The sequence below is a fragment of the Erpetoichthys calabaricus genome, chromosome 1 (genome assembly GCF_900747795.2).
Source record: "Erpetoichthys calabaricus chromosome 1, fErpCal1.3, whole genome shotgun sequence".
Lineage (NCBI taxonomy): Eukaryota > Metazoa > Chordata > Cladistia > Polypteriformes > Polypteridae > Erpetoichthys > Erpetoichthys calabaricus.
This window is the reverse complement of record NC_041394.2, coordinates 97,328,863-97,346,942: the sequence shown is the minus strand read 5'-3', so window position 1 is coordinate 97,346,942 and position 18,080 is coordinate 97,328,863. Positions and strand designations below refer to the sequence as shown.

The 18,080-nt window shown below is 39.5% G+C and overlaps 1 protein-coding gene across 4 annotated transcripts in view; it reads right to left on the bottom strand.

Moving 5' to 3' along the window:
- mark4b (MAP/microtubule affinity-regulating kinase 4b) overlaps positions 1-18,080 on the bottom strand; it is a 236,789-nt gene that overhangs the window by 150,540 nt on the left and 68,169 nt on the right. For all 4 annotated transcript variants that reach the window (XM_051922150.1, XM_028803986.2, XM_028803979.2 and 1 more), the window contains exon 2: positions 13,248-13,445. In XM_051922150.1, the coding sequence (XP_051778110.1) occupies positions 13,248-13,445 (198 nt within the window). The remainder of the gene's footprint in view (positions 1-13,247; positions 13,446-18,080) is intronic.

Genomic DNA, 18,080 nt, shown 5'->3' with positions numbered 1-18,080 from the left:
TTTTAGTAAAAGGCGAGCTTTTAAGCCTGAGAAATCACCCCGTAAATGCACACGTTTAATTGCACATGTGTTAATATGTATGCTTACACAGTATTAAAAGACATTTACCTTCGTTCCCGCGTTTGACTCGTGCTGTAAATCTCTTCCTTGTTTTTAGTTCACGTGATTACGTAGGAGGCGTGATGACGCGATACGTGACTCTGCCTCCTCCATTAGAGTATATGGACAAAAAATATGTTCCAGTTATGACCATTACGCGTAGAATTTCGAAATGAAACCTGCCTAACTTTTGTAAGTAAGCTGTAAGGAATGAGCCTGCCAAATTTCAGCCTTCCACCTACACGGGAAGTTCGAGAATTAGTGATGAGTGAGTGAGTCAGTCAGTCAGTCAGTCAGTGAGTCAGTGAGGGCTTTGCCTTTTATTAATATGTATAGATATATTATAGTATAAAAGTAACAAAAGTTATTATAAAGTGCTACCAGATAGATATAGTAAACATCACAGTGCTTTTAAAGAAAATTAAAGAATAGCACTGAAAATTAAAGCAAACACATACTATATCTGTCAGCCAATACAATCAGTAAATTTACCATTAATTACCAAATAATATATATACTTTTTATGCATGCTAAAAATGTTGCATCAGAGGAAAAAATATCAAGGCCCCAATACTCCTGAAAAACTAAACATCAATACTCGGCTCCTGTCCAGATACTCTAGAGAGAAAAAAATGTTTCTCCTTCTATTAATTTTCTAAATTAGTATTTTCCATTTCTGTGTTACAGGAAACTAAAATAAATGAAAGAAAATGTTTAACAATCTTTTAGCCCTGAAAGGACATTCTGTTCTTGGAGTAATTTTATAATCATCTTCTATACTTCACCTTTTTTATTATCCTTAATTTAACTTGATAAAACATACAAAATACAGTACATATAAAGCACAATTTAGAGGAGAATGGTGGTGCAATGGGAGTGCTGCTACCTCACAACAAGTTTCAGGTGCTCCAATTTCCTTCCACAGTCCAAAAACATGCAGATTAAGTGGACTGGTAATGCTAAGTTGGCCCCTGATGTACAGTATGTAGTCCTGCCATGGACTGGCACCCTGTTCCTCTCTTGTTCCCGATACTTGCTGGAATAGGCTCCAGCTTCCCTGCAACCCGCTTTGCAAAGAAATTGAATGAATGGATAGATTCAGCACTTTTTTGTGTGATTACTTTTTTAATTACATTCCCTTAATTTTAGTTACAATTACCAAAAAATCCCAACCTTATTATTCAATTACAGTACTTTGAAATGTATCCCTATTTATTACTTAATGAAATATTTCAGAGCAGTCATAACCCATCTCAGTTCCAAAGTTCACTTAAGGTGCAGCTCACAAAAGAGAAAAATATCCCTGTGGTTTTAAAATACATTGTACAGATCAACTGTTAGAGATTTCTTCAACCTTTTCAGGTCAGTACTTTTGCATAAGTGAACTGTCAAAAGTTCATATTTTTTTTGTTTTTTTAGAGCTTTGAGTATCGAAAGTCCATTTCTGACCCAAATCAGCCCTTAGGCTGAACCTTTGCTAGGGGGCTAGGTTGGCTTGTTTCCTAGTCTATGGAGAAAACTCAAACCCAGAAAGAACAAAAACCAGCAAAGGGTCTAAACATATTAAGGCAGAAATGTTACTTGGGCAAAATGTATATAGCCAAATTAAAATACTCATATTTTTTCACCATTCAACTAAATTTATAACATTAAATCAATCATAGACTACATAATCCTTCAATCTACCCATTTTTTGATTCTCATAATAACTAAAAAGCATTAAAAATATATATTTTTGTTAAGACTATATTTATTTTTGTATTTTTTATTTTCTTGATTTTTATTAGCACCTCGTCCAGACTTGCTTCCTATCTTGCACCTGGTGCTGCCAAGATATCTTGATTAAGTGGGGTAGAAAACACATTGACTAATTCCAGTTATTGTAAATTGGAGAGCATTTTATAAGTTATTCAATGAAAACATTTAACTTTTTTTTGACTATTAAAAAGTAAGAAGCCTAAATAATAAGTACAATGCACAAAATACTTCCTATGGTTTCCATAATTCTCCCACTGATGTAAACTTGTGTTTCTGCTGGCTGTTTAGCATTCTTTGAAACCCTCTTTATAACCAAAATAAAAAGATATAGCACACATTATACATTTGCACAGCAAGTGCTGACCACCATTCACTTTCTCTATAAACCTTTGTGTATCTCATTATTCAAGATTCAAGATTCTTTATTCGTCACATGCATAGTTATACAGGACAACATGCAGTGAAATGCATCCTGATCCGTTTATCAAAAACTGTGCAAAGTTAGAAGAATACCAGTTAGATTAACAAAAAGTCCTAGATTGAAAGATAACAATATAATAGAACATAAATAAATAAGTAAAATTAAGTGAAATGAAGTAGAATTAAGTGTTATGGTACAATAGTGCAGTGATTATTGTGTAAAATCAAAGTTAGACAGGTGCATAGTTAAAGGACAGACCAATTCCAAAACAAGATAAGGGTAGACGTCATGGTACAATTACAGTCCAGTCTAAGTATGTGAAGGGTCATGGATGAGATGGCATGTTCTGATTTAACAGTCTTATGGCTTGAGGATAGAAACTCCTTTTGAGTCTCTCTATCCTGGCCAGGATGCTACAAAACCTTTCGCCTGATTTTAATAGATGAAACATTAATGAGATGAGTCTTTGATAATCCTGAGAGCTCTGGTCCTGCATCTTCTGGTGTAAATGTCCTGCATAGATGGTAGAGCTATCAGACACTCCTGCAAGTGAGGGGACGCTGGCGCACGCATGTTGTTGCTGCTCCTCCCTGTTAACAACACTTTTCGCAAAATTCATCTTGATTCTACACTTTCTTACGCTTGTTTGATTTCTTTTATTGTACGTATAGTTCGTGGATACAGCTGATTCGAATTGTATGAATTTGGCTTAATATTTACAGATTTTATGGACTCTACTTTGACTGGGAACAGCTGAGTCTGTGGATCACGGGACGAGAACCTACGAACATTTCTTTGTACCTGGCAATCTAGGACCTCGGGATGATCTGTCGCCGTGATTATATTAAATTCACTAAGCTGATCTGCTCCCGTTTCATCTTACAGTACTCTATGACTGGGAACTGATCTGATGTTCATACTAATTTGGCTTTTGGCTCCTGGGCGATCACACCTAAAATTACCAAGCGTTACTGTTTGTGGCTATGTATTGGAACCTCCAAATCCTGCTACCTCCTCCTGCTATGCTTTCTGCTGCTTGCTATCGCCGCTCACCTATGCTACCACACCCGCCTGTCCTACTGGTTCTGCTGTGCTGTGCTGCTTCTCCACTGCTATTCAGATAAGTATTGCCCAGTATCATGCTAAAATACTCTCATGACAAACTCCTTCTTATTAAACAGTTTGTCCAGAGTAAATGGTCTGACTGGAACATCCTAAAGGACGCCGGTATTTTGCAGCGCCTGGAATATATACATCGCGGGTCAGGTCGCTGCCACTACCGAGCGGCGAATGAAAAGACCACTGGCAGCATTTGCTCAGGAATACGCCGTCCTTCTCATGACCCTGGAAATAAAAGTGTCAGTATGCCAAATTTGCATTATGTGGAAATAAACCCTGATTGCGGCTCTGTGCAAAAAGAAGCCTCATTAACTAATATTGCACTGTTTAACTCGAGGTCTCTTAATGGCAAAGCATTGGTGCTGTCAGAACTCATCACTGACACCAAACTTGATATACTGCGTCTAACGGAGACTTGGCAAAAACCAAACGAATTTGCGCCTCTTACAGAGGCAACTCCAATTGGTTTCACTTTCCACACAGAGCCTCGCAGCTCAAGACAAGGCGGTGGGCTTGCAGTAATTGTCAGAGCAGACTTAAACATTAAACGAATCCCAATTGACTGTTCATTGACTTTTGAGTGCCTGGCTCTTAAACTAATAACGAAATCAGGTCCTATCCCACTCATTGCTCTTTATCGTCCCCCAAAATACAATGCATCCTTCTTATCCGATCTGATTGAACTTTTGACCCACCTAAGCTCTTACTCTCAGAGAATTATCCTTCTTGTTTCAACATCCATATTGACACCCCCACATCTAAACTGAGAAATGAATTCCTATCCTTACTGGACTGTTTTGACTTCACACAATATGTTGATTTTCCAGCCCACTCTGGCGGTCATATATTGGATCTGATCTGCACTTCTGGACTATCTGTTGCCAACATTTACAGCACTGATTTGGGACTCTCTGACCATAAAGCAGTATTTTTCACTGTTTCATTGCCTTTCCCTCCTCTTACCTGTAAACGACAAATTTCTTACAGAAACCTTAAAAATATCTGTCCCTCTATCCTTTCTGGATCCATTTCTGATCTTTTACTGTCTTCACCTATTCCATCAACACCAGATAGTTTTGTTACCACTATAACTCAGCCCTTCATTCAGCATTAGATAAAACAGCTCCTTTAAAACATAAGGAGGTTTCCTTTAAACGTTCAGCTCCTTGGTATAATTCAGAATTGCAATCTATGAAAGCAGCTGGCCGACGCCTTGAGAGAATGTCACGCAAGACTGGCCTCACCGTGCACATCCAGGCTTTCTCTGACCACCAAAGAGCTTACAGAGAAGCACTAACTTCTGCCAAGAACACCCATTACGGCAGAATAATAGAAAGTGGCCACGATAACCCAAGGGTTCTGTTCTCTGTAGTTAATAAACTACTCGAACCCGCATCTGGCCCAACTACCTCTTCTACTGAAGTCTGTGAGGAATTCCTCCACTTTTTCCGTAACAAAATTAAAGATATAAATAATTCAACTAACATAAATACATCATCTGTTTATATCTCTCCCTGTTTTCCCACTCCATCCAGCTCCTTCTCTAAGTTCTCACCAGTCACATCTGCATTTGGTAATAACCTGCATTGTAAGATGAAGCCGACTACTTGTGTACTGGACCCCATTCCCACCACACTACTTAAATCCTGCCTTCATGCTATAATCCCGACTGTTACAACAATAATAAACTCATCCCTTGACACTGGCTCTGTGCCGCTCACTTTTAAAATTGCTTCTGTAACCCCAATGTTAAAAAAGTCTGGTCTTGATGCTGACAATCTTAACAATTTCCAGCCTATTTCCCACTTACCTTTCCTGTCAAAAGTTCTTGAGCGTGTTGTAGCTTCCCAACTCACCAATTACCTAACCTCTAATAATTTGATGGAACCCTTTCAGTCTGGTTTCAGGGCACGGCACAGCTGTGAAACTGCTCTGCTACAGGTAACCAATGATTTGCTTATGGCAGCAGACTCTGGACAAAACAGCATATTAATTCTGTTAGACCTCAGTGCAGCATTTGACACTGTCAGACATGACATCCTACTTTCCAGAAAGTAGAACATGCTGGGTATCTCTGGCACTGCCCTCCAGTGGTTCAAGTCCTATCTGACTGATAGGCAAGAGTTTGTTAGTTTTGGCAACAGCAGATCCAGCTCAGTGCCAGTCACACAAGGAGTCCCTCAAGGCTCTGTCCTCGGTCCTCTGCTTTTCTGTATTTACATGCTTCCCCTTGGCCATATTATCTGTAGCTATGGACTGGATTATCATTTTTATGCAGATGATACTCAACTCTACTTCAATGTTAAAAGTGGAACTTCATCAGAGCTTTCTCAGCTCACAACCTGCCTTAGTGAAATTAAAACCTGGATGGAGCAGAACTCTTTAAAATTAAATTGCAATAAAACTGAACTCCTGCAAATTGGGACTAAAATGCAACTTAATAAAATGAGCTCCTTCCCAGTCTATGTTGGCGGTGATCTCATCAGACCTGCCTCTACTGTAAAAAATCTTGGTGTCATTTTTGATTCCTCCCTCTCTTATTCCGCCCACATAAATCACATTAAGAAACTTTCTTACTTTCACCTCCGTAACATATCCCATGTTCACTCCTTCCTCTCCTTCTCTAATGCTGAGAAACTTGTCCATGCTTTTATCACATCCCGCATCGATTATTGTAATTCCCTACTGGCAGGTGTCCCTTCTAATCTTATATCACAGCTCCAGCTTATTCAAAACTCAGCTGCAAGAGTCCTTACTCGAACCAGCAGCAGCGAGCACATCACACCCACCCTGCTCCGTCTTCACTGGCTCCCTGTGTCTTACAGAATCGAATATAAAATCCTACTAATAACCTACAAAGCCTTAAATAACCTCGCGCCAAACTACATCAGTGACCTACTCCATCACTATGTGCCTGCCCGCCCACTAAGGTCCTCTGATTCTGGCAATCTTGTTGTACCCCACACTAATCTACACTCCATGGGTGACAGGGCCTTCAGCTGTATAGCGCCCAGACTCTGGAATGACCTACCGAAATTAATCAGGTCAGCTGACTCCATGAATTCTTTTAAAAAACAACTCAAAACTCATCTGTTCAGGAAGGCTTTTAGCTCTACTTGACTTTATTACCCTTCTTTCAGTTTACTTCTCTGTCAAGATGCTAATGTAACCTGTGTGTGTGTGCTAGACCATCAATTATGTTGTCTGTTTTTTTTTTTTCAGAATTCACTGTTTTAATCTTCTTTATTTATTTATCTGGTTTGTACAATGCTATATACTGTATACGCTGACGTTCTTTATTATATTCTGTAAGTGCCTTGAGCATGGGAAAGGCGCTATATAAATAAAATGTATTATTATTATTATTAGAGCTGACCTGCAGCAGCGTTCCACTGCACAGATCACTCTCTGTAGCGCTTTACGGTCCTGAACGCAGCAGTTTCCAAACCAGGATGTAATGTTCTATGTCAGGATACTTTCCATAGCTCCAGAGTAGAAAGTCTTATGAATCCCTGAAGAGACCCCAAACTTCATAAGTTGTCTGAGATGGTAGAGTCTACGCTTTGCCCTTTTGGTCTGAACTTGAATGTGTTCAGGCCATGTCAGGTCCTCAGAGATGTGAACCCCTAGGTATTTAAAACTGTTCACCCTTTCCACTGGAGTCCTATTAATGATGAGGGGCTTATAGTCCCGCTGCTATCTCCTGCTTAAGTCTACCACCAGCTCCTTGGTTTTGCTGACATTGAGCTGGAGGCAGTTTTCCTGACACCACAATGTCAGGTTTGCATCTTCATCCATGTAGGCCGTCTCATCGTTGTTCGCGATGAAGCCCAGTACCATCGTGTCATCTGCAAACTTCATGATAGTGTTGGAAGAATACGTGCTCATGCAGTCATGGGTGTAGAGAGAGTACAGCAAGGGGCTAAGAACACACCCTTGTGAAGCTCCTGTGTTGATGGTGATGATGTTGGAAATACAGTTACCAACCCTCACTGCCTGTGTTCTGCCTGTGAGGAAGTCCAGCACCCACGCACACAAGCGGTTGTTGAGTCCTAAGTCCCTCAGTTTCGCAAACAGTCTACAGGGTATTACTGTATTGAATGCTGAACTATAGTCAATGAACAACAATCTCACATAGTTCTCCTGTTTGTTGTCCACATGGCTGAGAGTGGTGTGCAGTACGTGGGAAATGGCATCCTCCGTCGATCTGTTAGGACAGTAGGCAAACTGGAGTGGGTCAACGGTGTTTGGGATGGAGGATGAGATGATGTCTTTCAGTAGCCTCTCGAACACCTTCATGACTACTTATGTCAGTGCAACGGGTCGGTAGTCATTCAGGCACGTGGGCCTATTATTCTTTTGAACAGGAACGTTTGTGGATCTTTTGAAGCACATAGGAGCCAAAGACTGAGCTACAAACTCATTGAAGATGGTGGTGAGTACTCCAGCTAGTTGGTCAGCGCAGCAACGCAGCAGGCATCCAGAAATGACGTCTGGTCCCGCCGCCTTCCTGATGTTTACTCGCTTCAGTGCTGCACACATATTGAGTTCTGCAATGCTGATGACGTCATCATCCTCCATAGTCAGTCAGCAGTTAGCGCTAGCTGTGTAACCAGCTTTAAAACGGGTGTAAAACACGTCAAGTTCATTAGAAAATGCAGCGTCTGCGCTTACCGTCGTGTGAGACGTCGTGTGAGATTTTCCTTTGTGGTCCATGATGGTACGCAGTCCGTGCCACATGCTCCGTATGTCGCCCTGTTGAAAGTGCAGCTCTACTCACTCCGGTGTTTGGCGTCTTTCACCGCACGTCGAATGTTGTATGAAGCCACTTTGTAGGCGCTAATATCGCCAGTAGTGAGTCCGGCATTATAAGCAGCGGTTCGAGCATTTACTGCCATGCGGATCGATCTGTCAACCCATGGTTTCTAGTTGGGAAAAGATTTAACTCTCGCAGTGGGAACAACTTCATCAGCAAGCATACTAACAAAGCTAACTACTGCTTCCGCAAACTTGTTGGTGTCATCGGCGCATGTTCGGAACATGTCCCAGTCTACGCCATCGAGCGCATCCTGCAGCATGGCTTTTGATTGGGCAGATCAGCAATTCACCTCCCTCGTGACCGGAGCTTCACAAATTAAACTTCCCAAATGCTAGTTGTGAAACAGCTTTGTAACCCTGCATGTACGGGGTGTAGCAGTAATCCAGGATTCTGGCTCCCCTAGTTGGCCATGTGACATGTTGGTGGAAGTTCAGCATTACTTGTCTGAGTTTTGCCTTATTAAACTCCCCTGCCACGATGAATGCTGCGTCTGGGTGTTTGTTTTGAGTCATACACAGAACATCGTGGAGTTCAGACAAAGCCATGCCTGCGTCCGCGTGGGGTGGGATGTAGACCGTCATGGCAATGACCAAGGTAAACTCGCGAGGCAGAGAGTGAGGACGACATTTGATGATTAAATACTCCAGATGAGCCAAGCAGTAGCCAGAGAGAATGGAAGCATTCCTGGCATCGCACCATTTGTTATTAGTCATGAAGCAGACTCCCCCACCTTTAGCTTTACCATTATCTTGCCACCCATGCCCAATAAGGAGGCACTGATGCGTCTTTCTCTAACTTCTCTGACTTAAGTTGTTAAAACTCACACACACATATTATCGAATGAAGGCAATCAGTTAATCAAGTGCAGCAGAATTACTATGTAACAGTGTATTTTTGTATACAGTGTGTGCAGTTTTTTGTTTTTTTTAACCAAGGACTAATATTATAGACAGGCAGTGTGGTGTAGTGGTTATGGCTTTGGACCTAGGTCATCAAACCCTGAGATTATGGGATCAAATCCAGCTAGTGACACTGTGTGACCATGAGCAAGTAACGCACCTGCCTGTGCTCCAATTGGAAACCCAAAAGAAATGTAACCAATTGTACCTCAAATGTTGTACTGTAAGTTGCCTTGGATAAAGGCCTCAGTAAAAAAATAAATAATAATAATAATAATAATAATAGTTACTGGAACTGCTTACTCTTGAGCATTCTATACACAATTCTCCATGAGTCAAACATTCCTTTTTATAGGAAGGTGTATATTCTTCAGAATTGAAACAGGTAATCAGCAGGAATAATGTGAAATTTGAGTATATATCATTATCAATATTAGATGTTTTTGTTTACACTTCTGTAAACATTTGTTTACACCGTTCACTCAAGTATAGCACTTCTTTTCATGTTTTTTCATCAGTTGTATGTGTTCCAATTTAAAGTCTGCTGATGTAAATGTGTATATGCATAAATGTTGATACATTGTGTGGCGGACGGCCGGGATGCCACTTTGTCACTAGATCCGGGGCAGCAGCCATGGGAGCCATGCTACGTCCCTTGGAGCCTTTGTTGGCAGCCCCCCTGGGTTGCATCGGGGCCACTTTCGTGGAACACCGGAGCTCATCTTGGTTGGGCTCCGTGGCCTCCGCCAGGGGGAGCTGCACAGCCACACCCGGAAGTGCAGCCGAAAGTAGGTCAACGAGCACCTGCAGCACTTCCGGGTGGGATATAAGTGAAGCCTGTAGCCACTACACAGGGTGCCAGAGTCGGGAGAAGGACAAAGCTGCCTGGGAGGAGTAGTGGAGGAAGACAAAGAGTGTGATTTGGGGTGATTTTCTTTGTGTATTTTGGGGACTGTGTAGGACCTGTGGGACACAGGCAAGACGTGCCCCACGGCTGAAGAAAAAAATCTTTTTGTTTATTTTACCCGTGCCTCTGGTGTCAGTCTGTGTCGGGTTGGCACCAACCAAGCGCCAATATCACAACTGATGCATTAATATGAAGAGCTAGGAGCACACTACACTACATAAGACCAATGCTTCTGCCTTGAATTTTGAAGCACTGCAATCATAGAACAAGGGTTTCAGTTTTCAGCGCCACAACCAGGGGCTAGTGCTCAACAAAGTGGAACTGACAACCAAGATGAGAGCCAGTATGCATCTAAGAGTACTAGTAGTCACCATACTGTCTTCAGTTGTCCATCCACCCCATTGGCTTGAGGTGGTGTATGCATGACCAGTTACATCTGTTGTGTTTTTCATTTACATAAAGTAAGCTCTCAACATAGAAATGAGCATGTAAGGTTAGCTTTGCATTAATAAATATCAACAAATAAAATAACACATTTCGGCTAATTTTCTTTTTTCTATAGTATCACCACAATTAAATCAAATCTGTCAAAAGTATTTTTGAAATTTTGGAGTACAGGTAAAATTCTGTTACAACGAAATTTTCATTACAACTAAGTATTTTTATGGTCCCTACAGTTTCCCCATATGACACGAGTCTATAGAAATCTTGTTATTACGAAATACATTCAACAGATACTTTCATTACAACGAAGTGCCCAAAAGACCTTGAAATGCCTGAATGAATCATCCAAACAGCAGTTAGTTCTGTGGTCGCAGCTCAGTTGTGCACAATGATTCTCAAACAGAAACACTGTAAATGTTTTTTTTTCTTTGTACTTTCCTCCTACTTTTTTATTTTTGCTGTTTTTGTTTTCGGTGATTTTCAGTGATACCTTTTGCTTATTGCTCGTCAACATTTGAAAAACATCCATTGGAATTTAACTCATTGTCATCCTCCTATAGAAATGGCAGACATGAAAAAATGATAACAGTTCATATTAGAAAAAAAAACGTTATAAATTTTTGCAACTCTCGATTGCGGCAAAAACAAAAAAGACGTTGCCAGCGACACATCGACCGTGCAAAAAAAGAAGAAAAATCTCGTGTTGCAAATGTATGCGAATTGCTGCATATGAAGACGTCAAAAAAGCAGTTTCTATATGGTTTAGTGATGCTCATTCAAGAAACATTACTATTAATGCGGCACTCATTCAAGAAAATGTAAGGCTTGACCTCACCCAACTAGACGACACGCCGAAGAGCATGCTGAAGTGCCATCACCGCATCTGTGGAAGACTGTTTATCCATTGCCGGAGCAACAGCAGGCTAACAGCTCTGCTCCAGCTCTTCACCGAACCAAACAGAAAAGATCTCGATGGGTGATGCAAGGAACATTGTAAATGCAGGGAACAGTATTACTTGGCCACTAACCTGGCCACAACCCTGCCTGACTGCTGTGACTGTGTATAGGAGAGTGGCAGATCACTCTACAATACATAACCGTGCTGTTCCTGTTTCAAGCTGAATAAAGCTGAATAAGTACTGAGACTAAGCCTCATGTTTTAGGGTACAAGACAGGGACTTATAGCGCAACCCCGATCTTTTATGATTTGCTTCTGTGGCTCTTCACTGCAGCGCTATGAGCCTGCTGTTGCCTTGCCCTGGCAATGGACAAACAATCTTCCACAGACGCAGCAATCGTGTTTTCGGGACACACTTTAGTGTGTCATTCCCATTGGGTGGGGAGTGGGGGGGGATCCCAAAAGAGTTCAGAAACCTCACAATATGAAGAAGAAGAAAAGGATGATTTGGCTTCTGATTGATTAACTGTGCTACTCACAACATGGTAATGTTCGTGTTGAATTCCTCCCACCCAATTGCACAGCAGTGCTTCAGCCATTGGATTTGGGTATCATTTGCACCCTAAAAGTTTATTATCGCAAGAAAATGCTGAGAAAAATTCTCATCAGCATAACTTATAGACCGGAGGTGATTAAAATTAACACAATAGAAGCTATTGAAATGACTGAAAACACCTGGATGCAAGTTAAAGAAAGCACTATAGTGACAAATACAGAATCTCATTACTACAAAATTTTCATTACAATGAAATATTTTTTAGGTCCCTGGTAGTTTGTTGTAATGGAATTTTACCTGTATTTAGTTTTTCTATTGGGGGGTTACCCCTAAATACTGATATATCGAAATGTCCTATCTTAGCAGATACCTTGTGCCCAAGATGTATCATCCTGACAAATTTCAGCTTTTTAACTAAATGGGAAATCATGTTTTTATTGACAAATGAGGGAGTCAGACAGCTTTGCATTTTTTATGTATATAGATTGATTCAATATTGTTAAAATAAAATACAGCTGCCTGTACCATATACGTGGAATGGAGAAGGACCAGAAACCTCCGCAATTCAATGTAAGACACTACAATTGACTGCACTCCTCAAATGTTTTCCAAAAACAATGTAGAGTTTTGAGATTTTTTTATTGTTATAAATTTGGTCAACCACATCAAAATCTAAAAAAATAATTTCTGAAATGGAGTTCCATAATTTTCCAACAGATGATTATTGTTAAAAAACGGTCATCAACCATTGAAAAGTCCCTCTATTGCATAATTTGCCCTATTACAACTTTTACATAAATAGCAGTTTTTTATTTGCCGAAAAAAATATAATGTTCATGCACCGCCTATGCATTAGAAAGCATCTGGTAAACCACGGCAGATCACTGTGCTGTTTTTCCACATTATTTGAAAGACTAGTAATTGCAGTTGTTACACCATAATCCAGTAAGCAAGGCTATGGCAAGCCAAATTTAAAATGATAGCTACAACAATGTTTCTGTTTGTTACTATGGAAAGGAGACCAAAGCCAAAACATACTCTTTAAGATCTTTATATAACTTCTAATTAAATATTTTTTTTCTAAGGAGGGGCAGAACTGTAAAGGTCAGGAGAATTACACTAGAACTTTAAAATGCAGGCTTTTTCAGGAAAATTAGATTTGATCAAGAATTACCAAGGACTTAAACCTGTAATCCTTTTAATATAAAAAGTCTATATTTTCACAGATGTTAACTTCAACTTTAAAACCTTTATTAGACTCTTGCCTAGGTGCAAACAAATAAAACACACAAAGAAATTCAGTCCAAACAGCATGCAGAAACATTACCTCTCTTCCAGTCATTATATGCCGAGCAAGCTTGACTTTGGCGAAGTTTCCCTTGCCGATAGTTTTCAGAAGACGATAGTTGCCAATATGGGGCAGTTCATCTGTACACGATGTTATTGAGTTGCGGCAGCGGGCGCCCTGAGAGCGACTTGACCATCCAGAGCCTTTTTCTGTACGGCTACCAGTAAGTGAGGCATGCTAGAAACAAAAAAAAGATTGGCACAAAATGAGTATGCATTCCAAAATGAATTCAACAGTAAATTCTTTATTTTGCATAGTGATACTAATTCTAGGTGCTTAAAAGGTTTAGGGATATGTTATGATCGCAAACATACATGTGTAGATATATTTTAACATTTGTAGCACTGCATTCTGCACAGACACTTTTCTTCATTTCTGGCAAACAGAATCGGACCTTTAGCACTTGAACTGCTAAATCTGGATAGATTTCATCCTCATGTCACAAGACTGCTTGACACAAATTGATTAAAATTATTATAATACTTGTACGTTGCATCTATTATTCTTTTTATTTTTTCTTAATGTCTTCTAAAGTTGCTTATTGTTTTATACAGTTCATACTAATAGTCTGTAGGAGACATGGAAATAAAGATGCAATTGTACTATAGACATATGACAATAAATTTGAACTGGATTAACTTATTAGCTACTAAATAATAATAATCTTACACGTGGTAAAAATTAACATCCTTGATGAGTCCAAATGACCCTAATGATAATTCTTGCACTTTAATGTCTCACTTTACCAGGACCTCTTTGCTTTGTCACTCTGAAGCTAGACAGGAAAGTGTCTAGGTGAGGCAAACAAATATCATTTTACAAACTCTACTCAAGCCATGGAACTGGATTCTATTAATAATATAAAAGGCAGCTACAATATCCAAAATGTTTACTAAAATTGTTAACTTCCAGGATTGCAGCCTTAGCCCAATTCTCCCTTATCATTATACCACCATTGCACATACAGTACTTAACCTTGCAGCCTTATTGTGCATAAACTGTACTTCATTCCCTGACTATGATTTTTCTACGTGGAGGTTGTGTGATCTCCTCATGTGAGGTTTCTGCACGTTTCTCCCTTAGAAATGCAGTATGGAGGTCAACAGGTGGCTTTAAACTGACTGTAATCATGTAAGCATGTTTGTCTGCAGCATGTGAAGGGGTTGTCCTTTCCTATACAGATTCTTCTTTGTTCATGTGCCTTTAGTTTCCAGGACAGGCTTGTCCAAAATTTGAATACATAGGCAACAAAAGAGGCAAGAGATAAAATGCATATATTAATTGGTAGATTAACTTGCATAACATCTCAGTATTCTTACAATTTTCATAAACATGTTTTTCACATTCCTAAATTTCTTCTAACCTTTCATAAGCTTCTTTATTACATATTTCAGTCACAGTTGGGCAACTTTTCCCTACTGCTTTTTAAATTACAGTTTGTAGAAACAGCTGGCCGCAATCAGAGACAGGGGGTTAATCAATAGCAGAAATGGCACAAAATGGTGCAGTTTATTGCTTAACCTACTTATTCATAGTGTGCATAGACATTCCAGGTACTAATTATCTTAAGGAATGAACATTAAAATAACAAAGAAAAGAACAACACCTATTAATTGTATGCAGTTAGTTCTGTCTTATTTCCACCAGGGTACACCTAGCCATCATGAGGTAGCAGAATTTGCTTGTGAACAGAATGCCAGCTCTATTAGACACCCAACTACACACAAACATGGAACCAAGAATGGTTAATTAATGAGTATTTGGACTACTATAGGATGCAGTGACCTAATGGAAAAGCCATGCAAAGCATTAGGAGGCAAGCTCATTTAGTGGAAAAAGCAGTAGCAGCTAGTTTTGACAATGGGGCCAAACACTGCAAGTGCTACCTTATTGTGCCTCCCACATTTCTAGATTAATACTATAATTATGATCTATCAGTTATATAGTCATATATTTGAAGAGGAACCCTTGGCAACTTTTAAATGGTATGTGGATGAGATATTCTGATATATCAGGTACTGGCTAACCTAAGCAACGCAATGTAACGAAGAGTGATACTTTTTTTTTTTTTTTTTGTAAAACTGCTTGCCATCCTAAATATTGTTAGGATAGACTCCTGCCCTCTCAGCTGGAGTGAGTGTATTCAGAAAGAGATAAATATCTTTAATACATATTTTTACAAGGTATATACATCCCTTAATAGAAAACAAATATTGTTATTTCTTATTTTTAACAAATTATTCTAATTTATAGTTCACAAGCCTTAGTGTTCTTTAACTGCTAATAACAGAGCACTGAGCAGAGGATCACTGAACATTGTATGTGTGTATTTTTAGTTTTCTGTTCTGTTTCTGTTTTATTATAATTTCGTATATACAGGGGGTCCTTGGGTTACGGACACAGTTCCGTTCCTACAACAGTGATGTAACCCAAATTTTGGTGTAAGTCGAAACTCACCCTAGCCTAAGTCACTTACCTATTCCTAACACATTTTTTTTTTTGTTCTTTATTTCGCCTTATACAATTTCTTGTATTAGGAATTTGTTAGTTTTCGCATACCCCTTGGGGTCAGAGCGCAGGGTCAGCCATTGTACAACACCCCTGGAGCAATTACTGGTTAAGGGTCTTGCTCAAGGGCCCAGCAGAGTAGGATCTCCTTTGGCACTGACAGGGATTCGAACCGGCAACCTTCTAGACACCAGCACAGATCCTTAGCCTCAGAGCCACCACTCCGCCCCATTTGCAAAATCATAATCAAGAACATAAAAACACAACTAAGCCACAGAAAAAGGAAAATGACATAAATATACTGTACTGTACACTATAATGTAGTAACAGAAAAAATGTGTAAAAAAAAAATCCTTACCTTTATTCCTTCTCACGTCTCAATTTTTTTTTTTAAGTTTTTATAGGTGCGAGCGTTGTAAATTCGAAACGTCGTATGTTGAGACGTTGTAACCTGAGGACCCCCTGTATACAGTATGTACTTAAGTGTATGTTCTCATGGTCCTTGTATTTTGCGGGTGCAACCCCAAAAGGTGGAGAAGCAAGTCCCTTATTGGTTCATTGAGTGAGTTTTCAGAATGCCTAGTAAATATTGCCATTTCTTTGCTTTTGCTGTTTTTTTTTTTTTTTTAATAGTTTTGCTTCTGTTTTTGGATACTGATTTCTAGATAGTACTTGGGACTGGTTCACCTTAGGGATGCCTTTCTGGCAGTTCTTTTGAGCCTTTTCTTGTAATTATCTGCTTTGTGAGTAATTCATACATTTTTTATAAAGATTCTCATAGGACCTGTCTATATACTATTTAGACAATTTTAAAACTAATCTGAGACTATTTTGTTATTTTTGAACTTTAACACTAGAATCCCTGAAGCTTGCAGAAATATTCGTAATGTCGGGCCACCTTAATTTTACTCACAGCTCCTCTTCAATGCACCAATTGCACACTGATAAGCTTGTTTGTTTGCTATCCCATCCTCCACCGAGGTAGCTGAAGTCACACACAAAATTCTCACAGCTGAATTCTGTTTATTTAGGAGTGACTTGTCTGGAATCATATAGGAAAAATAATATATTGTTATTAGAAATACAATAATTTCTTGTGTGTTCCGATTTGTGTAAATGTAGGATGACAGGAAATTTGAGGCAAGAAATGTTCAACAAATAACTAAAACAGCCTAATATTTAACATTTTCAAGCATTTCTGAATTGCTGCCCTGTCAAAATTTGCTGTCCTCCAAATTTTATTATTATGTACCCTTTATGATTAAGCACTGATCCCTGAGAGACTGTACTGATCACCTCACCCTGTGGGCAGCATTCTCGTCTCATCTGCATTTTTTATCTTTAGCCTGTTAGCCAGCTTGAAATTTACATTGCTAGAAGAACCATTAAGCACTTTACCACTGCGCTGCCCCAAACTTTTGTCCTCTACTGGAGAAATGTTATGAAGACAGATCCACATTTTATTAAGCCAGCAAGTGCAGAACAGTGTGGTACTGACTGATTAGCCGGTGACTAGAATCATATGATTTTTATGCTTAATATACGATCCGTCTATTGATGACTTAAATACAGTTGACTGTTTTCCAGTTGTAGGAGACAAAGGTGTCACAATCAAGTAGATGAATTTGGCTATTTATACATTTAAAACACTTGTGCTTTACAGAAAAAAATGCCAAGTGATACTGATTTTCCAGTCCACATGAAAAGAATAGGTCAAGTCAATTTAAACGAGCGAAACCCCATTTCCATGAGCTGCCTTTTAATTTATGTTCATGTTAATTAATGGGAGCATAATCTTTCTATTTATTAACACAGATTGCACAAACAATAAAGCCTGGTTTAATATAGTATCTGTCTATAGTAAAATATCACCCTATAGCACCTTACAAACACGGAGATATAATACAAGTGTTTACAAATTACAATCATACATTTTTAAGCAATTGGGGCACCTGAAGATTAAGAGAATTGGTTAGAGTCTCACAGTATCAATCAGAGGCAACTACTGAAGCAGCAACCTTAGGGTTTAAGGTCCTATGCCTTAGCCATTGCACCTCTCAGAAGAGTAAGGGAGGTGGACAACCTACTGCAGTTGCCTAGCAACTCCTGTGTATTCACTCACACAGCAGAGTAAGTGTGGATGGAGAGCTGCAATTGCCTAGATCCTCCTGTGTATTCAATACCATGAAAGAGTGAAGAGATCAGGTGGGACTGTGCGACTGCCTAGATCACGGGTGTCAAACTCCAGTCCTGGAGGGCCACAGTGGCTACAGGTTTTCATTCTCACCCTTTTCCTAATCAGTG